General features: G+C 42.6%; 1 protein-coding gene across 2 annotated transcripts in view; it reads right to left on the bottom strand.

The window, feature by feature from the left end:
- Window positions 1-3,566: 3,566 nt before the first annotated feature.
- The window catches only part of NTPCR (nucleoside-triphosphatase, cancer-related), a 29,673-nt gene continuing 8,758 nt past the window's right edge, over window positions 3,567-24,481 (bottom strand). Inside the window, exons 3-5 of one of the 2 annotated variants that reach the window (XM_066605408.1) lie at window positions 21,993-22,092; window positions 12,008-12,217; window positions 3,567-3,732 (exon numbers count right to left, since the gene is read on the bottom strand). In XM_066605408.1, coding sequence (XP_066461505.1) covers window positions 3,652-3,732; window positions 12,008-12,217; window positions 21,993-22,092 — 391 coding nt within the window. In that variant the 3' untranslated portion in view covers window positions 3,567-3,651. The remainder of the gene's footprint in view (window positions 3,733-12,007; window positions 12,218-21,992; window positions 22,093-24,481) is intronic. The other variant, XM_066605409.1, reaches the window with a different exon arrangement.

The following is a 24,481-nucleotide window of genomic DNA, read 5'->3' as shown; positions in this document are numbered from 1 at the left end:
ATGGCATATTGCTATGATTTTCTCGCAGCGATATCACGCTCGCTCTTGTGAAGTAAGCCTATAAGTTTGAAAAAGAAAGGGATATGTTAGATAGATATGAAACACCAATGGCTGGCAGGATTCTAGCCAATGTCTGTTTTATTAGATTCTGCTCTTGCCATATTCCACATACCATAAAATGTATAGCTTTAGAAAGTATCAATAGTGTAATTGAGCACATAATTAGCCAAAATGCTATTTTTCTTCTAAAATGTAGCACTGACTAGTCAACTAAGTACTTCCTAATATCCTATTGCCCCTCTCCATTGATTGTTAGGACTCCCTCTCACTGGAGATCGAAATATCACAAGAAAAATCACATTTTGACCCATGATATGTTTGAGCGTCAGCAATGCTTTTTACCTGACACAGACTCTTGCATTGCATCGCTTGCGCTTAGATTTTTTTCCCGGAATAGACAGTAGGAGTTTCTAATGTCAAGAAATGCTTCGTAAGAACATCACAAGTCTGTGCGATGCAGTAAAACAGACGCCTTAGGAAAACATGAGTGATTAAAAAAATTAAATAATAAAATATATACCGGTATATCTCTCAAACACGCAGAAAGATAAGCGGCGATTTTTAAATCTCGAACATCGCATGAGAGAAAAAAAATTGCAAATGGGAATAAAGCCATTCAAAAGCATTGGTTCCCTAATTCTGCATTTTCACACACTCTCGCATCGGGCAAAAATCACACCATATACTCGCAAGTGTGAAGGCAGCATTAGACGGTCAATCACCATGCTGAATGGCGGAGGACGTGGGAGAGGCAGAGGGAGCATTTCCCCCATGAATACACCAGACTCAAACTACACTATTGAGAAAAACTAAGTAGACCCTCTTTGAAATCTATGGTTTCACTAACAGGACAAAAAAAATTAAGAGGGTAAATAGAAGCCAAGCGCTGCTAATCAAATACCCTTAACTGATCACCAGCATGTGACCTCTTCTATAAAAGCAGAAGCTTGGGCAGTTTGGTGCTCTAGAGCGTTCAGTAGTTATGTGTCAACACAATTCCAAGGAGAAAAGATATCAGCGATGATGTTAGAGAAGCAATTGTTGCTGCTCATCAAACTGGGAATGGTTGTAAGGCCATTCCCAAACCATGTGGAGTAGAATCATTCTACTGTGAGAAAGGTTTTCCACTTGTAAATAATATTAGAGATGGCTGAAAATCTTCCCAGAAGTGGACGTGTCAGCAGACTCACCCCGGGGTCAGACCATGCAATGCTCAAAAAAATTACAAAAAAAAAAACCCGCAAGAGCTGCATCTCACTCTAAGACCTCATGTCCACGGGCGGGAGCTCGCTGCAGAATTCCTCCCTGCCCATGGCAAAAGGACATTACCTACCCGTCCGGATCCTCTGCGTGGCTGTGTGGGTCTTCCATCTTCTCCACTGCACATGTGCAGTAAAGGCATTTTTTTTTAAAAAAAAACCTCCCACTTTCCCACGGGATTTGCAGCCTATCTACAGCGTCAGCTGCGGGCAAGCCACGTGGATTCTGCAGTTCAATGGCCTCAGTTAAGCTGGGCTTACACGGGCGGACCGGGTTCAGCATGTGGGAGGCCTGCAGCGGATTCCGACCCTGGTTGGCAACCCTGTGTACCTGCTATTACTGTATTGTGAATGACCACGATGGCTTGCAGGTGGACATGAGCAGTACAGTTTTTTTTATTTATTTGTACTCCCTGCGCCGTCGCTAGTGATGACGCGGGTACCCACAGCCCATACGTAATGTTAATTGCGTATGGGCTGTGGGTCAGATGGCCTCCATGGACATCAATGGGGGCCATCCGAGCGGATCCCGTGGCAAAATAGAGCATATTACAATTTTTCTTCTGCTCGCAGAATATGCAATTCGTATTTGCGAGTGTGAATGAAAGTGCATGCTTTTCAATGCCCATGTTCTACAGCAGATCGCCCACATGGACGGCAATCACAGAATCCGCAATCCAAATCCGGCCATGTGAGCCTGGCCTTAATACGTTAAACATCAATGATAAAAACATTTGATGCTGAACACTCTGGATCCTTGTCAGGATCGACAGAGAACCCAGTGGCTGTCCCCCTCACCCACCCCCCCTGTCCACCACCGATCAGCAAGTTAACCTTAGGTAACTTAAGATTTTGGGAATACCCTCTTAAGCACAACTACATACTGCTAAAGTTTAACTTAAACGGAATTTCCGAGTTATTTCTTTTACACTCAAAAAAAAAAAAAAAAAAATCAAGCATCTAGAATTAGTCGTCATTCTGCTGCAAATCCCAGCATGCAGTTACATCTCAGGCAGATATGCAAATGATTAAAGTTATGGTGTGATTAGATGAACGGTCTTGCTACCTGAGGTCCTTGGCCTATAAAAAGGCTCTCAGAGGCTACTTGTGGACTTTTTTTTCCCCATTTGTCTAGAACTTGCTTACCACTAGACGCCTCTACGATGCAATCAAAGAGATTTCACCTAGTTAACAGAGTTTGAGAAGGGCGCATTATTGGAATGCTGAATGGTCGTAATTACTAATCGCCTGCCACCTGGGCCGTTCTTACCAGACTGTTGGCAGGTGTTGGGACCAATTAATGTGTGAGGGGCACAGGCACAAGGTGACTGGGCTCAGAATGCCCTCAACAGACCACTAGAAAAGAGGATCATCTGACAAACATGAACAGCTGCAACCGTTTTGTTGTTGGCCATCCAAAGACAGGCAGCACCATTTTTACAGGCTCCCTGTCTGTTGACACCATTTCCAGGCGCTTGACTGAAGGACATTTGGTCTCACTACACCTATTACATGTACTGCTTTTGACAAACACCCATCGTAGCCTCAGATTAAACTGGACTGCTACGGTGTAGAACTGGGTTGTTTTCAGCAACGAATCCAGGCTTAGTTCGCACACAGGCAACGGCCATGTTCATGTCTGGAGACCTTGTGGTGAGCGCCTCAATTCTGCCTTTGTTTTGGATCAGGGGCTCAGTTACAGCAAATGTGTACCAATATGCCTCCATTCCATATCACATCGTGTATCCAAGCTAGAGGTGGTACAAATGCTTTTAATTTCCTTAAAGGGGTATTCCCAAGATTGACTTTTATCACCTGTCCATAGGATAGGTAGTAAAAGTCTGATTGTGGGGGTCTCCACCAATCCCAAAAACGGGTCTTCTGTGTCCCCCTTACTATGGGCTTACTGTACCCCCTATAGTGAGGACTGAATAGAGCGGCAGTAGAGCATGTACAGTGTCACTTCATTTATCATCAATGGGATTGCCAGAGATAGCTAAGATCTTGTACTCCACCATCTCCGCAGCCCCATTAAATGAATGTTCGTCCACCTCTGAATCAATCTCCAAATCACTGCGGGGACGTGCAGTGAGCCTGAAGTGAGGAGGAGAGGGGGACACGGGATCGGTAGGGGAGGCAGCAATCAAAATTTTATTACTCATCCTATCGATAGGTGACAAACTCAATCTTGGGAATACCCCTTTAACTTAGTCAGATTTATGAAGAAATTACCATAAAGACCTTGAATGCATTTATGTGACAAGTTTAATTGAATGTGTTAATGTAATATTCAGTGACAACTGGGTGATAATGAATTCACAATAGTTTATACTTATTTGGATTTTTCAATGCGGCATTCTTCTATGGAGGTCACTATTTCATGTACAATTTCATCTCGGTTTTGTTTTGTAACCTGAAATACAAAAAGTGTACAAACACTAGAGCTTCAAATCAAGCTGCAATTTTATACAATTACTAGCTGATATACCCGGCTTCACCCGAGTTAATTTGGTCCTGGTGTTTATCTGGTGTTCACACGGAAAATCTTATGAAGTCGTGGTTACTTTAGAGATACTGAGGAAAAACATATGTTCACCATTTTGCATAGCTCTCTGCGTTACCCAGGAAACACCACGGGAGGTAACCATGCGACGTTTCCTTTATATAAAATGACATCAGGAAGTGAGAGAATTAGATTCCATACGTAAAATTTGGACGCTAATTCTTTTGCACTTAGAATTGAACAATCGAGGTGGGACCCATTAACTTTTCCTATTTATGACGTAATCAATGCCCGTTCCAAATTTCATGTTTCTATGACACCAAGAAGTGAGAGAATTAGATTCCGTATGTAAAATTTGGACGCTAGTTCTTTTGTGCTAGAATTGAATAATGGAGTTGGGACCCATTAACGTTTCCTATTTATGACATAATCAATGCTTATGGCAAAATTCATGTTTCTATGACATTGGGAAGTGAGAGATTTAGAATATGTACGTAAAAATTCGACGCTAATTCTTTTGCGCTAGAATTAAATAATCAAGTTGGGACCCATTACCTTTTCCTATTTATGACATAATCAATGCTCATGGCAAATTTCATGTTTCTACGACAACGGGAAGTGAGAGAATTAGATTCCGTACGTAAAATTTGGACGCTAATTCTTTTGCGCTTAGAATTGAATAATCGAGTTGGGACTAGGGATGAGCGAACGTGTCCGTTACGGACACATCCGCACCCGGACACCGGCTTTGCCGAACACTGCAGTGTTCGCGCGTAAGTGTCCGGGTGCCGCCGGGGGGCGGGGAGATGCGCGGCGGCGCGGGCGGCAGTAGCGGGGAACAGGGGGGAGCCCTCTCTCTCTCCCTCTCCCCCCCACTCCCCGCCGCACCCCCCCGCGCTGCCACGGCGGCCCCCGAACTTTTTCGCCCGAACACTGAAGTGTTCGCAAAGTTCGGTGTTCGGGCGAAAAAGGGGCGGAGCCGAACGTGTTCGCTCATCTCTAGTTGGGACCCATTAACTTTTCATATTTATGACACAATCAATGCCCGTGCCAAATTTCAAGTTTCTATGACACCGGAAAGTGAGAAATTACATTCCGTACGTAAAATTTGGACGCTAATTCTTTTGCACATAGAATTGAATAATCGAGTTGGGACCTATTAGCTTTTCCTATTTATGACATAATCAATGTTCGTGCCAAATTTCACATTTCTATGACACCGGAAAGTGAGAAAATTAATTCCGTATGTAAAATTTGGATGCTAATTCTTTTCCGCATAGAATTGAATAATCGAGTTGGGACCCATTAGCCTTTACTATTTATGACATAATCAATGCTCGTACCAAATTTCGAGTTTCTATGACACCGGAAAGTGAGAGAATTACATTCTGTACGTAAAATTTGGACGCTAATTCTTTTCTGCATAGAATTGAATAATCGAGTTGGGACCCATTGGCTTTTCCTATTTAGGACATATTCAATGCTCGAGCCAAATTTTAAGTTTCTATGACATTGGGAAGTGAGAGATTTAGATTATGTACGTTAAATTTCGACGCTAATTCTTTTGCGCTAGAATTGAATAATCGAGTTGGGACCCAATTACTTTTCCTATTTTGGAGATAATCTATGCTTGTACCAAAATTCATGTTTCTACGACATCGGGAAGTTGGAGAACTTTTGGCGAGTGAGTCAGTCAGTCAGGGCTTTCGTCTATATATATATATATATATATATATATATATATATAATTACGTAACCAGGTGAAAACAAAACTATATATTATATCCTGCAGAAAGTACAAATCACCAATTTAAAAACGGTATATTCTTTATTATTCGATTTTGACATTGCCGGTAAAAATCTATAGAAATATTATATACGTATCCTGTATACACAGTCACATGTTGGCAAAAAAAATGTGGACCCTGTCATAAAATTAGTCTTTATTGAGGACATATCCGGGAACTATAGAGGGAGTGCTTTTTTGGAAGTAGTTTTAACCAAGAGCTCTAACAGACCAACAGGGATGGAAATTAGGGGAGCACTTAGAAAATAGAGACTATGATGTCAAGGAGCCAAAAAAGGCACAAAACTTCAGGCAGGCAAAGCTTGATCAGCTTAGAGATGCTTTTAAAAGGGTTATCTAGCCCAGGGGTCCCCAACTCCAGTCCTCAGGGACCACCAACAGGTCATGTTTTCAGGATTTCCTATGGTAAGAACACCTGTGCAACGCTGAGGAAATCCTGAAAACATGACCTGTTGGTGGTCCCTGAGGACTGGGGTTGGGGAACACTGATCTAGCCGACCCCAACATTTTTTATATCTGCTCAGAGTGACGTAAAAACCATTAAAAAAAAACTGTTACCTCCCCACCACCACTACTGTCCTGCTGGTCCCCACTGCACTTCACTTCCTGCCGCAGGGGTGACTTTCCTGGTCTCAAGTGTCATATGTCATGCAAGATAGAATATTCTTGCATAAAGCAGTTGAAAAAACATCTGAATAGTATCTGCTTCCATGTTCTATAAAGTTGGGTTCACACGGGGCGGAATTGCTGCAGACTTTCTGCACAGAAATTCCGCCGGCAATCTTAAACCCTAAGCAACAAAGTGGATGAGATTTGCAAAAACCTCGTCCACAAGCTGCAGACAGTCTGTTGCGGCTGAGCTGTGCTGAAACGGACATGCCGCATCGAATTCAAAGCCGCGGCCTGTCAATTGTATCGTCATGTCCGCTGCGGGCTCTCTCCTCTCTATGGGGATAGATTCCTGCAGCGGAATGCAGGTGGACAAGCTGCGCCAAACCTGCGTGGGTTCTGAAGCTACCCCTCTTAGCTAAGTTTAGCGGAATTTTCACATGGTCCTGCTGCGGACATTCCACAAGATTTCTGCCCTGTGTGAACCCAGCTTAAAGGTATGGATGGACTCTTGCTGATGCTGTGGAGCCTGCAGAGCTTCCTTGGATTCTTTTATAGGTTTCTTATTCTACCCAAATATTTATGTTTTTTGTGGGACACACTAAAAAGGTTATAATAGCAGCACTACAAAATTATCCCTCTTTGGAGAGCAAAAACAGATGTTGCACGCTATAAAAATGGATTCGGACTTCAAGATCCACAAAAATACAGTCCCAAGAAATAGTTGTAGAGCAGCAACAGAAGCGCAAAAAACCAAGGATGAAATACATCCAATCCTTCATGGTCTAACCTTTATTTTGAACAACAGACCACTGCATCACCTGCAACTTTTTCAACTGGACACTCCAGTCTTTATCAAGCTATGACATTCCAGTCATGTAATCAGGGGGTGGAGCTAATTACTGGTGGCTGATCACGTGCTGGTGACATCAAAAGGTCCTGTGAGCACACGGCTGCTGTCATGCTCTGCATGTTTCATGCTGTAAGACCCGCGATGATGTCACCAGCATGTGATAAAGGAAGGAGTATGAGAAGCACCCACACACATATACTAACGGACAAGTGGTCGTTAGTAGTTTGATATAACCATTTGGGATGACAACTTTGACAGCCTACGAGTTTGCATGATCTAGAGGTTCAGTTACAGCAAAGGTGGACAGATATGTTGCAGGATACCATACGGAACCTGTATGCCTCCATGCCGACCTGTATCACATCCAAGCTAGAGGCGGCCACATAGGGTATTTAGAGCCAATTTAAAACTCTGGCAAATCCCCTCTCTGTTGAGCCCATCACATTTATGGTTTTGCGGTGTCTGTATATTGCTGTGTGCATTGTGAAACAACTTTACCAGGTGAGAGCATTGGCTACTACACTCTACACCAAGTTTTTTTTTCTTAAACTTACTACATTAGATAGCACCTCTTTGTCCCCCCCCCCCCCCTTCCCTTTGGGTCATTCCGTGTCAGTTCAACCAACGCTCCCGGTCGACCATCTCAGATTTCAATGAAACTTTGCACAAAGATAGACCCTGACCCTAAACTAAGATAGCCAGAATATTAGGCTTCAAGGTGCTTTGGTTCACGAGCTACAGGTCTTAATCTAGGGGGTTGTCATGTGATTACAGCCTACAGGTCTTAATCTAGGGGGTTGTCATGTGATTACAGCGCGCAACCTGAAAAAAAGTGGCGATTTCAATCCATTGCCAAGCCAGTTCCAATGACTCTAGAGCAATGAAACTTCACACACTAGGAGAACTTTTGGTGCTGAATCCAGCTAAGCTCCTCAGACTGCCACTCTTATCATCATTCTGCCACCATTGCATGTCAAAGTAGCTGAAAAATTCTATAGCGCAAAATAAAACTCATTTTAAGCAGTAATAACTCATAATCAATGCGATCCAACTCAGCTATGAATTTATCAATGTGCACTCCATAGAAATGTTTCTCATTATTCACATTATGGACCCAAAAGGATGCATAGCTCTTAAGATACAATCAGTCAAAAATGGCAAAAAACACTTTTTTGCTAATTTTTCCCTTTTTCAAAGGCGAAAATCGGAATGTACTCCAGTTTTATTTTTTTTCATTTTTGTTCTATTTGGAAGAGAATTTTTTGCTCTACAAGATTCGATGTTTTTCATTTTGTTCCCAGACCTTCTAGATGGGAAAATATCAATGCCTGTGAAGGTCCTATGCACTCGCGGAGGTCAAATAATAAAATAAGTGTACGTTTTGCATGGATGTATAATTAGTTTAGAAATCATGAGAAGGTAAATTATTTTTGGAATGAGACAACTTTTTGTGCTCAAGAAACTTATGTGATCAAAAAGTGCATGGCGAGTTCAGGTGAGCCACAAGCTTTGGCCTAAGATGGTCAGAATATCATTGAGTGTTGCATAATGATTGTGGTATATTACAGTGATCACTGGGCTTATTTAGCACTCTATCCATATTGGATACTAAGATTAGCTAAGGCTAGCATTTGTGTAATAAATAAATTTATACTAGTTATTTATTACACAAATGCTAGCCTTAGATAATCTTAGTATCCAATATGGATAGAGTGCTAAATAAGCCCAGTGATCACTGTAATCTACCACAATCATTATGCAACACTCAATGATATTCTGACCATCTTAGGCCAAAGCTTGTGGCTCACCTGAACTCGCCATGCACTTTTTGATCACATAAGTTTCTTGAGCACAAAAAGTTGTCTCATTCCAAAAATAATTTACCTTCTCATGATTTCTAAACTAATTATACATCCATGCAAAACGTACACTTATTTTATTATTTGACCTCCGCGAGTGCATAGGACCTTCACAGGCATTGATATTTTCCCATCTAGAAGGTCTGGGAACAAAATGAAAAACATCGAATCTTGTAGAGCAAAAAATTCTCTTCCAAATAGAACAAAAATGAAAAAAAATAAAACTGGAGTACATTCCGATTTTCGCCTTTGAAAAAGGGAAAAATTAGCAAAAAAGTGTTTTTTGCCATTTTTGACTGATTGTATCTTAAGAGCTATGCATCCTTTTGGGTCCATAATGTGAATAATGAGAAACATTTCTATGGAGTGCACATTGATAAATTCATAGCTGAGTTGGATCGCATTGATTATGAGTTATTACTGCTTAAAATGAGTTTTATTTTGCGCTATAGAATTTTTCAGCTACTTTGACATGCAATGGTGGCAGAATGATGATAAGAGTGGCAGTCTGAGGAGCTTAGCTGGATTCAGCACCAAAAGTTCTCCTAGTGTGTGAAGTTTCATTGCTCTAGAGTCATTGGAACTGGCTTGGCAATGGATTGAAAGCGCCACTTTTTTCAGGTTGCGCGCTGTAATCACATGACAACCCCCTAGATTAAAGGAGATGTCCCGCGCCGAAACGGGGTTTTTTTTTTTTTTAACCCCCCCCCCCGTTCGGCGCGAGACAACCCCGATGCAGGGGTTAAAAAAACCACCCGCACAGCGCTTACCTGAATCCCGGCGGTCCGGCGTCTTCAATACTTACCGCTGAAGATGGCCGCCGGGATCTTCTACCTTCGTGGACCGCAGCTCTTCTGTGCGGTCCATTGCCGATTCCAGCCTCCTGATTGGCTGGAATCGGCACGTGACGGGGCGGAGCTACACGGAGCTACACGGAGCCCCATTCAGAAAAGAAGAAGACCCGGACTGCGCAAGCGCGGCTAATTTGGCCATCGGAGGGCGAAAATTAGTCGGCACCATGGAGACGAGGACGCCAGCAACGGAGCAGGTAAGTATAAAACTTTTTATAACTTCTGTATGGCTCATAATTAATGCACAATGTATATTACAAAGTGCATTATTATGGCCATGCAGAAGTGTATAGACCCACTTGCTGCCTCGGGACAACCCCTTTAAGACCTGTAGGCTGTAATCACATGACAACCCCCTAGATTAAGACCTGTAGCTTGTGAACCAAAGCACTTTGAAGCCTAATATTCTGGCTATCTTAGTTTAGGGTCAGGGTCTATCTTTGTGCAAAGTTTCATTGAAATCTGAGATGGTCGACCGGGAGCGTTGGTTGAACTGACACGGAATGACCCCTTTGCTATTGTGCCTTTCCCCAAGTTTCTTTGAGGAGAGCAGAATTAAAGGTTACCCGGAAGCAGTGAATTTATGAGAGTGGGGAAAGCATGAAGCTACTGACTGTGATTGATAAGTCTGTTGGGTGGGTTGAGCGAGATGAAGGAAGTTATGGAACTCAGTTTTTTCCATGTGCAATTTTAGAGAGCAGGAGAAGACAGACAATATAGCTGATACACTTTGGAAATCTTGACAGCAGAGATACTGCATTGGGTCAGAGATTTGAATGTCACCAACATGCTGTCCTTGGCCAAAGGTAACAAGTGCAGTCTGTATGTGATTATCACAATTCATGAGGAATTCATACAGAATGAATATAGATTACATGCCTCTACACAGGTATATGAAGATGTAATATGACTGCCAAATCCAAGATTGACATTTCGCAGAATACCTCTCTGAACCTTCATATATTTCACATTGTCAAATTAGTCTTTTCATGTGAATCAATGTGAGGTCCACAGATTATGTGGATATATTCGCTTTATTAACCAAAACAGCATTAAAATAGTGTAATTTGGTTTACAGTCGAAGAACACATGGATTTTGTGGGAAGGAAATTTCTAGCGCTCCTTAAGATTTGCAATCATGATTTTGAGTATCTAAAAGTAGTTGTCTAGGAGTTTTTACACGTGGAAACAAACAATCTACTATCAAAATTAGTTGAAACTTAGACCAATATTGCACTTGCAAACCTGTGATTTTGCCTGCAAGAGTTTTGCAAGAAAACTAACTGCATCGCTGCATATGCAATTTTCAAGCTCGTGAAAATTACATGCTGCGTTTTTTCTATCTCTCAGCATCGCTGTGAGAGGCAGAAAAAAATTAAAATCACCAAATTAACTAATTTAAAGTACAGTAAAACCTCTACTAGCATTGACCTCTACCAAGGCCGATTTCGACTAAGGTCATTTTTATCCAAAATTTTGTCTCTAGTAACATTGGTTGCCTGTAATAACCCTGCTGTGTGCCGGCCCACGTGACCATGCTGCTGAATCCATGTGATGATCTGCTCGGCATCTTCTCCTCCTGCTAATGCAACCCACCCTTCATCTTCGGTGCTGGGTAATACACTAGTACTGTACAATTGCACTCCAATGTAACAGCATACAGAACACAGTGATACCGCTGAGAATAGATAATGATGTCACCTGCAGTCCTATGTAACGCCACAGAGAACATAGTGATAACACTGAGGACAGATGATGTACTAGATGTGACCTGCAGTCCTATGTAACACGACAGTAACATGTTCAATAACATGTTAAATGTTCGTTTATTCTTTACAGTAGTCTTTTATATTCATTTATTATTGTTATTGTTTTTAGTACTAAAGATCATATTTATTCTCCATTAAATGGGGTTTGGTGTGTTTTGGAATGTCTAGAACAAATTAATTGGATTTACATTAATTCCTATGGAAATAATTACCTCGAGTAGCAACAGTTTCAGGTAAAGCCGATTGCTTTCAGACGGATTACCAACATTAGTAGAGGTTTTACTGTAATGGGTTATTACAAAGTGCAATTTTTGTGTGTCTTGCAATTGCAAAGAACTTGCATGTTTTTCTTGGCCAGTACATACGGCCTTGTATATAGGAGTAAGGATGACAGCATGTCAGCTTCTATCTACTTATATTAGTAAAAATGCACCTACATTAAACAATTTAACATCCTGCCGATGTCTTATTTCTTCAACAAATGGAAGAAGTCTCCCTTTGGATACTGGTAAAGTTCCCAACACCACCACAGACGGGTTATCCAAGACTTTACCCACAGCTGATGTAAATGGTTGGCTAAATAGCTCCATTTTTCCAATCTCATCTATAACGCACACACGTTTGTTCAGCGCCTTTGTAGAGGACTTCTGGGTTGAAAGCACAAAAGAAATGGAAAAAAAAGAAACTCGTGATTAGGAAATCATCATTGATATCATTATACAGTAGGTTTAGCTTTGCTGGTTAAGTCAATTGTCAGTTCTAGGTCCTCTTTTTAACCCTTTCCAATCCAATTTGTATCCTGGTTTTCCTAGGGGGCTTTCTCTTTTTCTGCTGCTATACAATAGCGCTATATGCTGGCTAAAGCCAGTACTGCATGAGGTGACACATTGGATAGGCTCCGACAGCAGAGAGTTGGCAATAGACAGTAAGAGAACGTCTTCCAACATCGGAGCTGTACAGCCTTAAATCATAATGTCTTCAGAGGTCAGACAGTGGATTGGAAAGGGTTAATATGTACATACAATTTCTACTTCTTGCTGCAAGAGATGTTTGCCCTCTGATGTACATGCACGTTAGCTTATATTGGGCCATTTCCAGACACCGTCTCAGGGTTACATAGGCCTTGGGGTGCCAAGCGTTAAGAATCACCCTTTAAAACAAAAGTCATCATTTTGGAAACCACACCCTTAAGAGAAATTTATAACGGGATACAGTGAGTATTTTGACCGCACAGGTATTTTAGAATTAGGCCTTGAAAAGTGAGCCATTTCAGCTTTACAAATACTTAACATTAGCCACAAATATTTCAGTTTTATGAGGGGCATTATAGCAGGGGGGGAAAAAAAAAGCGCACCCTACAATTTTCTACCCAATTTCTCCAAAGTGCTAAAATGCCCCATTTTCGGACATAAACTCCTGTTTGGGCACATGGGAGAGGTCAGAAGGGAAGCAGCACCATTTGGCTCTTTGAGTGCATATTTTGCTGGAATCATTTTTGGAAGCCATTTTGCATTTGCAGAGCCCTTGAGGTAGTAACATAGTAACTCCTATTTTGGAAACTAGACCCCTCAGGGAATTTATTAAGACGTGTAGTGTATGTTGAGTGGTAGTTGTAAACATTGATCATGAAAATGAAAAATTATAATATTTCTTTTCAACTAGGTGTTACATTAGAAAAATCACCACAGAATGTGTTACCCAATTTCTCCTGAATACAGAAGTGTCCCATGTGGGTATACACTGCTGTTTGGATGCATAGCAGCGTTCAGAAGAGAATGTGTACAGAGTCTGCTGAAATAATTTTTGGTTGCCATGTTGCATTTGCCGAGCCCCCTGAGGTACCAGTGCAATGGGAACCACCGCTAAAGTGACCCATTTTGGAAACTAAAACCTTTAGGTTATTGCTCTAGGGGGTCTCACTCGTATGTCAATTCAGAAATGGGGTGGGGAGTTACATATGCAAGGTGTGTGGAGTACATCAGGGCTTAGTTTTTGGTGGGTTCAGAGAGGAGGATGGAAAAATAGCAATTCCACCATTGTTGTACAATTTTTGTTTTTATAGTATTCAAAGATAAATAACGTTAACTTTTTTCTGTGGATCACTAGAATTATGGTGATACCAAATTTAAATAGTTTTGTTTTTTTAAAATAGATTTTGCTGCTTATATATGTTTCATGGTCATATTCAGAGAACCATGATTTTTTTAATTCCGTGTACAAAGCCCTGTGGAGCTTGTTTTTTGTGGCATGAGCTGATGATTTCATTGGTACCATTTTGTTGTATTTTTAGAAGCCAAGTCGTACTAAAATAATATAAAATTCTGACATAAAAAAAATTAAATAAAAAACGCGCTATTTACCATATAATATAAATACAGGTTAGCCTTATTTTTCGAGCCAGTATAATTATAGCAATATCAAATTTATATTTAAATTTTAATGCGATGGTATATGGTTCCGTGGTGACTGGCCAGTATGTTCCCTGGGATGTCGGGCATCTGATTCAGAGGATGTGGAGGTGAGGGTTCCTTCCTACACATTTGGTGGAATTGTCCTAGGCTTCGTAGGTTCTGGATCCAGGTATATACTTTAATATTTTCCATTACAAACCTGTCACTACAAAAAAAAAAAACAAAAAAAAAAACCCACACACCCTGGGAAGCTCTACTGGGTAAATGAATCCCTAACTTTCCCAAACAGGTTTTATTTTACCTTGTATGTTTATTAGAAATTACATGTGGCAATGTAACTCCTGATTTATCTGTTCACTCTACTTGCCGCTGGACTTTACACAGGACTGTAATGCTGGAATTCTTGATTGATATTTTGGATCATCATAAAACCAATAAATATTCTGTTAAACAAATTTTGCAAAATAAAAGCATATTCAGAGACACAACGTTTTAGTTTTCTTCTAAAGAGTTGTGAGACAGCTTGTTTTTATGGGAGGAGTTGACTCATTTGTTGGTACAATTTTGGGGTAACCGTAGGTTTTTGTTTTTGCAAGATGTAGTGATCAAAAACTGCAAGTATAAAATGACAGGTTACTTTTATTCTGTGGGTTAATCCAATTACACTAATACCTAATTTAAGTGCCAAAGCTGAAAGGCATGCCAGAACCATCAGTGTTACAAGTATTGCATTTCAAGACATCAAAAATTTTGGGGTCCATTCCATAACCTCAAACCATTGGAGAAACAATAGCAGAACGAGAAAGAAATTTGGAATTCTGATTGATAAAGACCAGGAAGGTAGCACAGGAGGTTCTGACATCATACAGCGTTTATCATTTGCCAGGATACCTATGCCCACCTATGGAGAAGAGGAGATTGAGACTAATAAAAAAGGGTATAAAACAGTCTTGTTGAAAAATGGCTGTGATTTGGAGGCAATCCTTTCACCAGAAATTCTAGCAGATATGTCCTACAGCAATTTGTGAGGGCATCGTGATAAAGGAGGCTTACTCTACTGATTACAAGAATGTTTTATCAAAAAGAATAAACTCACAAGTATGAAATTCACTTCATATTTCTACTCGAGGATATAATCCAAAACAGCTCTGAAGGCCAGTCACTTGAGCCGTTTAATCCCGGGCCCTGTGTGAGGCACTGGTTGAGATCCAAGAGGAAGAGAAGACCTTATTACAGAGGATGACCAAGCGATATTGACAGACAGTGATACTAAGGCCATGTTCACATCTGCGTTCGGAGTGCAGTTTTCCTCCATTATGGTAACAGGAAAGAGAAATCCCTTGGCCGAACAGATAAGTTTTATGATGAAATGGTGCCAAGCGGACCTCGTTGACTATAATGGTGTCCATTCCGCTGTCCGGCATTTTACCAGACAAAACATTCCTTCATACCTTCCTTTTACTTCCAGGATTTTGTGACAGATCTGTGTCAGAACCTCCAAAATGGAGGTTCCTAATATAGATATGAACATATCCTAACTCCAAATCTAACCGTTAAGCTCTTTATTATGGACTATAGTTTAAAGTTGAACATTTTCCAGTTGGAGTACACTTGGATCCGAGCAGCAGATGCGGAATGATCAGCTGAATGCAGTAGGGTCAGCACTTTATGTTTCCTGTGCCAACCAGTGACAGCAACCCTGAAAATCAGCTGATCGGCAGCGTTGCAAGCAACAGTTGCCAGTCATAAATAGAAAAAAAAAAAAAGTCGCAGAATACCCCTTTCATCATCTCCTTTCTAGAGCCATCATTTTTATTTTTTCGTTGCAATTTTTAATGCCATCATATTTGGGTATATATAAATGCACTGTATAACTTTTATAAATTGCTTTAATTTCATTTTGTTTTTCAATGGAATTGTACAGCTAATAGTTTATATTGAAGGTGGAAATAAATCTGAAATATTTCATCTTTGTTGGATTTTTTTGACATGACAAGAATATGCCATTTTAACAGGGGTGTGTAGACTTTGTATACCCACTGTAGATTTATAATGGATCCACAAAACATGGATCAACTATGGAGCTGAAATACACTTGTCTGATAGTAGCCTAACTCACTGAGGCAAAGCAGGAATATCTAACCAAGCCATTCAGACTGAATATATGATTAGTACTAGATTTTTAAGGTAGTAATATTAGTGATTGTAAGTTAGGGTTATTAAGTAGTACCACTCTGACTTCTTTCTTAAGGCCAGTTTCAGAAGATCACAATACTGGCACATTTGTTAAAGCGGAATGCGGACAAGCGTCCCGGTCCTACTGCAGGTCTACTGACCCGAACTTACCACATCAGATCTATGATGCACCTACAATACTTTCCTCCGGAACTGGCCTTGCTCGGAGAGCAACAGTCACAATAAAAGCCTGGCTTTATATCTTACATTTCCAAACCAAATTACCATGTAATGCACCACATCATATTTTCATGATGGTTGGTTGTGGGAATAAAAAAGAGATAACAATGAAGTGTGATATGCAATATGAAATTCTGCAGCAACAGACGTGAGTAGTGTGAAGAACAATGTGTATTATGAAGTTTTGCACCAGTTGAGGATTTTTTTGTTTTAAGGATTTTCTTTAGCAGTTGAGGTGTGTATGATGTTCTGAAGCAGCTGAGATGATTATGAGGTGCTGACAGTAAACACACATGAATGTTTTGGATGGGCAGGTGTTCACAAGCGTGCCTTTAAGGTATGCAGTAGTAGCTGCTGCATTTATATCAAGCTTATTCATGGTCCCCCAATGAACACCAAAAGTTGCCACAACTTAGAGGGAATATTGCTTAGTGCCTACCAAAAATAGTTCAAGAAAGGACTACTGGTGAACTGGCGACCAAGGTTCATTCATGCACATGGCAAGCCATTCTGTTCCACGCTGTATACCTTGTTCAGGAATGGTTTGAGGAAGATGATAGATTCCATGGTGTAGACTTGGCCTCCAAATTTCCCAGATCTAAATCTGATTAAACATCCGTGGGATGTAACGGTCAACCAAGCCTGATCCACGAAGGTCCTACTTCACAACTTACAGGACTTAAAGTGTAACTGCGCTTTCTAAAACCGTGACACATCATAGGGATCTGTCAAAAATGTTGATTGCTTGGTGTCCAGCTGCTGGGACCCACTAATAGCTAGAACAGGCGGGTGCTTCACTGTCACTACTCATTAGCTGAAGAGGAGCTCAATAGAAAGTCTATAGACTTGTCTTCAGCAGGTCCACAGGGACAGTAATTGGTCTAGTGCTTTAACTGACCTGTTCTAGCGATGAGTGGGGGTCTCAGCAGCAGGTATCACAGGTCATCTTTAGAGGTGAAAGCTGTTTTAGCAACAAAAGGGAAGCTCACGCAGTATTAGGCCACTCTCACACATGCGTTTAGAAATCGTGGCATTTTACAGCGATTTCGCGTCGTGTTTTTGAACGCATTGTACAGCGTTTTTTAAACGCATCCCATCATTGTGATGGGTGATGAGGTGCATGCGAAAACAGAACATCCGGCGTGTAAAAGTCTCGGCGTTCGAGCACAGGTCTGCAAGAGCCTCATTGAAATTAATGGCGGCGTTGTACTGTGGCATTCGGGACCCCCCTGCTTATTGCAGTAAAAAGCAGTGATTGTGCGAGTGGCCTCAAGCAGGTGGATTTAATGTAGTATTTCTCAACTCAAGTCCTCAAGTTCCTCCCAATAGGTTGTCATTTGAGGAGATCCTTTCATCATCTATGCAAATACTAAGGAGATCCTGAAAACAGGACCTGTGGAGGATACATGAAGAATGGCGTTGAGAAACACTATTTTAAAATGTCAAAGCTGCTGTGTTTGGTACCTATATGGTCATGAACACCCCACCTTCCCTAGTTTACAGAATCCTGTGTACGCATCTATAAAACATTTATGGCACTAGTACATGCTGGTAAGTGCTCACAATTTAGAGCCAATCACCAGGTGATACATGAAAGTCAGCAAGGGTTAGCGGTGCTCATGTAACGGTGCCCTTGTTCACACGATCAACAAGCAAATCATTCAGTCGATTTTTACCCCTTTGCATTACGGTAGGTGATCATACATACTCCCTCTTTAGCATTTGAATCTGACCAATTGTCTGCTCATAAAAGTGGACCTTTAGGCCGGCTGCACACGAGCGTGACGGGCTCCGCCGCGGAATCTTCTGCGGCGAAGCCCGTCACAGCGCCCCCCAGAGACCCCATACTTACCAGCGGATCCGGCGTCTTCGCTCCCGCATGATGCTTCCCCGCCCACCGCGTCACATGACACGCCCACCGCGTCACATGACGCGGCCGGCCACGTCATGTGACGCGGCGGCGGCTGTGTTACAGCGGGAGATAGCGTGAACGGACGGCTTCCATTGACTGCAACGGAATCCGTCAGCGCGTACACCCGCGGCAAATAGAGCATGCCGCGGGCGAGGACGGGAGATTTCACGGTGCGGAATTCCGCACCGTGTGCCCTGAGCTATTAGGTTCAATAGAACCTAATAGCTGCGGGCAACGCAGCGGATTTTCGCCGCGAATTATGCGGCGGAAATCCGTTCGTGGGAAGGAGGCCTTTATCTCTTCACTAGAAGTTTTGGTGGTTTAAAAATGGGACAACTGAGTGTATAACCACCTGGACAGTGGCCATGGAAAGGGAAAAAGAGAAATATAACTAATAGAAATCACTTTAGTTAGTTATGATTAAAGGCAGAATTAGGAATATTGAAATATTGGATAAGTACTCAGCCATCCAACTGCAGCAGTTTGTATGTTCTAGGTGATAGTGGCATGTCGTACTCCAATTCGTATACCCAAGGAAGTTCTGGAGCACTCATTGCTATACCGGTGCTGCAGACACCCTGCGACCTGTAGTGCTGGTCCACCTTCTGGCTTCTCTCAGGTTCCTTTATTTTAAATTTTCGCGCTCCAGCGCTAAGCCCCGCCCCCTCCATGCGCCTCCTGATGCGGGGGCGATGATGTCATCGCGCTGGACACGTGACGCGACGCCCCGCCCCCCGCCGTCAAGGGGCTTCCTGGAGCGCCGCGCTGTAACTCTGCAGGGAGGAGGAGGGGGACTGAGGCTCCCGCTTTATACCCCCCATGGGCCGTCGCGGGAGGAACCTGGCCCGGGGGCTACCACCCCATGTGGCGTCCCGGGAGTTGTCTGGCTAGGAAGGGAGGACTGGCTGACCCACTGCCCTCCGATCCGCCTGTGAGTAGCTTCTGGCTGGCTTCTCCACCAGCCCCTCTCAGAGATCCTGCCTCCTGGCAGGACAGGAAGACACTGAGGAAAGTGGGGAGGGGAGCTTTTAACCTCTCAGTATGTTCCTGTCCTATCAGGAGGAGGCAATCTCAATTGGTGCTGTCGTGGAGACGACTGGGGAAAGTAATCTTTTTGAATACAATTACCCCTTAATTTCAAGACATTTATACATGCATACGTATAATATACACAAAACATATCCTCACCCCACAAAAACAATAAAATCAATCATAACTATGCTTAAGGAAATCAATTTTTCCCATCCCCCCTCCTCACCCCCAAATGAAAAAGAAAAAAATATATCTATATGTATATCTCTCAGACCTTCTTCCCCAAATTTTCTCAAAGTTAGTCCCCTTTCCAAAGATATAACCCTCTTATCTTTGCAACAAACTTTCCCAGTGTTGGAGCGGCAGCTGCACCCAACAGACAGTAATCAGCTTCCGCGCCTGATACTCTTCTGGGAATTCAGAGAGCATTGTATTTCCATCAACAATACCTAGTATACAAGTTCTGGGATTAATGGCCCTTTTACACGGGCAGACAGTCTTTTAGACGACTACACGAGCGCTGACGTCACCGCTAATGTCATCAGTGCTCGTGCCGGACGGCTCACAGGCTTCTTGTCCGCTTCTTCTATGGGAAGTGCTGTGTGGGGAGCATTTACAAGAAGCGACAAACCAAAGTTTTTTTAAGCCAGCGACAAGTGAGCGATTTTTTTTTTTGCATTCACACTGAACGGTTATCGCTCAGATTCGTTCTTTTGAACAAATTTTGATCGATAATTGTTACGTGTAAATGGGCCTTAAGACTAATACGGACAAGATACATATTTTAAATTAATCACTAGTGCCACATTCTGAAATTCACACCATTTTACACAATCCCAGACCATATGCATTAAATCTGCACCATCCATATAACATATCGGACAGTCTGAGTTTGATCTAAAACACCTGTTAGACAACTTTAATGGAGTACGATAAACTCTATGCACTAAATACAACTGCGATACTCGTTGACTTTCAGATAGAGATATCACTGGAATCATAAGCAACACTACAGCCCATTTACGTCTTATGTAGGCAATTAAAGGGTGAAGTTGTGGATGGCGTATATCTCCCTCCCAGGCTCTTAGTCTGGACAGGGTGGCGGTCCAGTCCACCACTTCACCCTGGTTCTTAGGAAGCTCAGCTGTAGGCACGGACCCCGTACTGGGACATAAAAGGCTGCAGCTCCTAAGGAGTCAGTGTCTGACAGCCTGAGGAGGAAGCCTCTGAGCACCCTGCGTAGTGCAGCATTTCTTCTGTTATACCACATGGACTTCTGTGTTGCTGTTTTGTTGCCTGGAAGCATACGTTAAAATAAAGACTGAAGTAAGTTTTTATGCACTTTTGAGTCCAGTGTCTCGTTGCCGCCCCCAAACCCCTGGAGGACACTGTTACACTGTCTATATGGCCTAAATCTCCCAACCCCCCACCCATTTATATTTTACCTTTATTGGGAATTTCTGTGTATAATAGGAAAGTATCTGTCTATAAATCAGATATTCACCCTTCACAGCACCAGAACGCCCAAGAAAATTCACCAAACGGTGTTGAACCATAGGCACAGATACTGATCGGGCCTGAGCAGCAATCACATGTCCTAAGTGATGGAATTGGAAAGAATAACTGTGGGGATCATCATAAAGCTCTCTACCTTGTTCAAAACTATAGAAAAAAGACCCCCAGGATGTACCTGTTCCAAAGAGATTGCCCCTGTCTTCTCCCATGGTGAAAATCCCTCTAAATCTAAAAACCTCTGGCAATTTAGGGTTCCTTCAGAGGGGGGTGTATATAGGAAACACATCTATTTGCAATATCTGCTTACATTTATTCCATAATTCATTAAAATAATTGTCGAATATATTAATAGTTGGATAGTCAAATATTCCCTATATGGGCTTTGTCTTTAAAGATCTGAATCTGCCCTTGTACTAGCGTATTGACAGATGTATCTTATGTTATAACCAGACATATAGACATAGATTTACAAAAAGCCATGTAAAGAAAAAGGAACTGTGGCTGAACACAGACACAATTTTTACAATATGCAATATATATGAAGTCTGACCGTCATTTGCATATAAAATACTATTAAGGCCCCCTTCACACGGGCGTATCAGTGTGTATAATACGCAGAGAATAGAACCCATTGATTTCAATGGGTTCGTCCACATGCACGTATTTTCCTGCACATTTCGGTTGCGCAACACAAAAAACCCCCAAAACACAGCATGCTCTATTTAACTGTGCATACAAAGGACGCATTAAAGTAAATGGGGATGTGCAAAGGCATGCGCAATATGCTAGGAGAGGCGTGAAACACTGTGTAATTGCACAGGAATAGAACATATCTGGAACTCTGACTAAGTAGCTGTTTCAATCGATGCATATTTTTTTGCAGCGCACAAATGAACATGCGTAGCGGGCACAAAAGTACAGTAAAATACACCGAGGCACACGCAAAAACGCATAGTCCATTCCAGAAATATGCAGTACTCAGGTGTGCACAGATACACGTACACCCGTGTGAAGGGAGCCTAAAACTGTAATCACTTTGTTTTTACCTTTGAGTAAAACTTTGTAGCATTTATATATGGGAAAGTACAACAATATACAAGTTACAGTGTAATTCTAGAGCCATAGAAAAGAACTTACAAAAGGATCCATCAGAGGAAGGACGAGTTGTTCAAAGGAACTGATGTCCACAACATATTGCCCAACTCGGTGTCTACAGCGGTCATTATTTGCATCACCACTGAAAAAGGAAAAACAATTATCTAGATTTATAATATCAGGGTAAAAACCTTGCGCCTTTAACCTTGGATTCAGGGTTTCCTAGGGGGTTTTCTCTTTCTGCCATTTTACGATGGCGCCATTTGCTGGTTAGAGCCTGTACTGTGGTATGGGGCATGCTGGAGAGGCCCCCAACAACAGAGCGGCCAGTAATATTACCCTGCCGGACGTCTTCCGACATCGGAGCTGTAACAGGCTTCAATCAGAATGTCTTCAGACGTCAGACAGTGGATTGGAAAGGGTTAAATCATCTACGGGATGTGAATTTACCTCACAAAAAGCCACTAATATGATTTAACCGACTTGTCTGACAGCTTAGTTGATTCGAACCCACAGCAGTCATAAGCCACGGCCCCTTTTTCATACTTTAGAAATGCACTCTATTATTAACCCCTTCCTGCTGCGGCCCCTTTTCATTTTCTTTTTCCTTCCACACTTTTAAAAAACCTATAACTTACTTTTCCGATTACATGAAGTCTTGTATTTTGCAGCACGAGTTGTATTTTTCAGTACCATTTAACCATAAAATGTACTGGAAAGCTTTAACCCTTTGCAATCCAATTTTGGATTCAGGGTTTCCTAGGGGGCCTTTTCTTTCTGCCATTATACAATAGCGCCATCTACTGGCTAGAGCCAGTACTGCGGTATGTGACATGCTGGAGAGGCCCCCCGATAACAGAGTGGACAGTAATCTACAGTAAGAATACCCTGCCGGACGTCTTCCGACATCAAAGCAGTACAGCCTTCAATCAAAATGTCTTTAGACGTCAGACAGTGGATTGGAAAGGGTTAAAAAGTGGAGAGAAATGGCAAAAAAAAAATGCAACTGTGTACATTTTGGCAGGTGTTTGTCTTGATGAAATACACAGTTCAGTAAAAATGAGGCGCTTTCTTTGTTTTATGGGTCAGTATGATTACGACAATACCAAATTTATATAGTTCTTTATGTAGTATATCATCCGCACAAATCCCTTAACCACGTACTCACCCTCGCTACTCCTAGCCGCAGGGAACATATCCTCCATCCCAGACCCACCCCGTACTGCTCTCTACAAAAATGCCCCCCCTGCCCCATTCAAATGCGCCCTATGGAACGCCCAATCCACATGCAACAAAGTCCCAACTATCCATGATCTCTTGACCACCTAACACTTTAACCTGCTCGCCCCCACCGAAACCTGGATACAGCCCTCCAATTGTAACCCCCCCCCCCCCCCACTGCATTGTCCTATGATGGCCTGCAGTTCTCCCATATCCCCAGATCGGACGACAGGCACAGCGGCGGAGTAGGAGTCATCCTTTTGCCTAACTGTACCTTCCAGGTCAGTCCCTCAGCTCCCTTGCTCACCCTTCCAGTCATTCGAAGTCCACACCCTGCGACTCTTCCGCCCACTGCCCCTGTGTGTCACAGTCATTTACAGTCCCCCAGGTCCCACCTGCCTCTTCCTAGACCACCTGGCTCCCCCACTTCCTATCCTGTGAAATCCCAACCCTCATCCTTTGCGATTTCAACATCCCTACTAACAACCCCAGCTTATCATCTGCCTCCCGGTTTTTACCTCTTCCCTCAGTCTATCGCTAATCTCTGACTCCCGCACTCACAGAGATGGCAACACTCTCGATTTAGTCTTCCCCATCTCAGCTCTGCCTCTCACTTCACTAACTCCCCCCTTCCACTTTCAGATCACAACCTCCTCTCTTTCTCCATCAGGCACCCTAGCATCTCCCCTGACCCTCCTATCTATCGCACTTCTAGGAACCTCCAGTCCGTCCGCACTAAACAGTTTGACAAGACCATTCAGTCCTCCCTCATTTATCTTTTTCCTCCCCTGCCCTAACCTGGCAGCCGAACACTACCACACCACCCTCAGCCGTGCCCTGGATGAAGCAGCACCACCTGTGACAAGTGTCAACCGCAGACCAAGGCAACCTTATCTCACGTCCCAAACGCACTCCATCCGGCAGTCCTCTAGGTGTGCCAAGCGGCTGTGCAGAAAATCAAAGCTGCCTGAAGACTTTCTCCACTTCAAATTCATGCTCAAAACTTATAACCTAACCCTTCACCATGCCAAACAAGTTTATTTCACCTCCCTTGTCTCCTCACTATCCCACAACCCCAAACGACTCTTCAAGACCTTCCACTCCCTCCTCAGCCCCAAAGAACAGGCACCCGTGATGGATCTGACTGCTGGAGACCTAGCTGTCTATTTCAAAGAGAAAAATAAAATCCACAAATCTGAAAAGAAATCTCTGAAAACTGCACGGCTAGCCCCGATCCCAGTCTCGTCATCACTGCATCCAGCACTTATTCACTTTCTACGTTAGAACCGACGACAGAGGAAGAAGTCTCC

This window comes from Eleutherodactylus coqui, chromosome 1 (assembly GCF_035609145.1).
Source record: "Eleutherodactylus coqui strain aEleCoq1 chromosome 1, aEleCoq1.hap1, whole genome shotgun sequence".
NCBI classification, from domain to species: Eukaryota; Metazoa; Chordata; class Amphibia; order Anura; family Eleutherodactylidae; genus Eleutherodactylus; species Eleutherodactylus coqui.
This window is presented reverse-complemented; position numbering and strand designations above follow the sequence as displayed.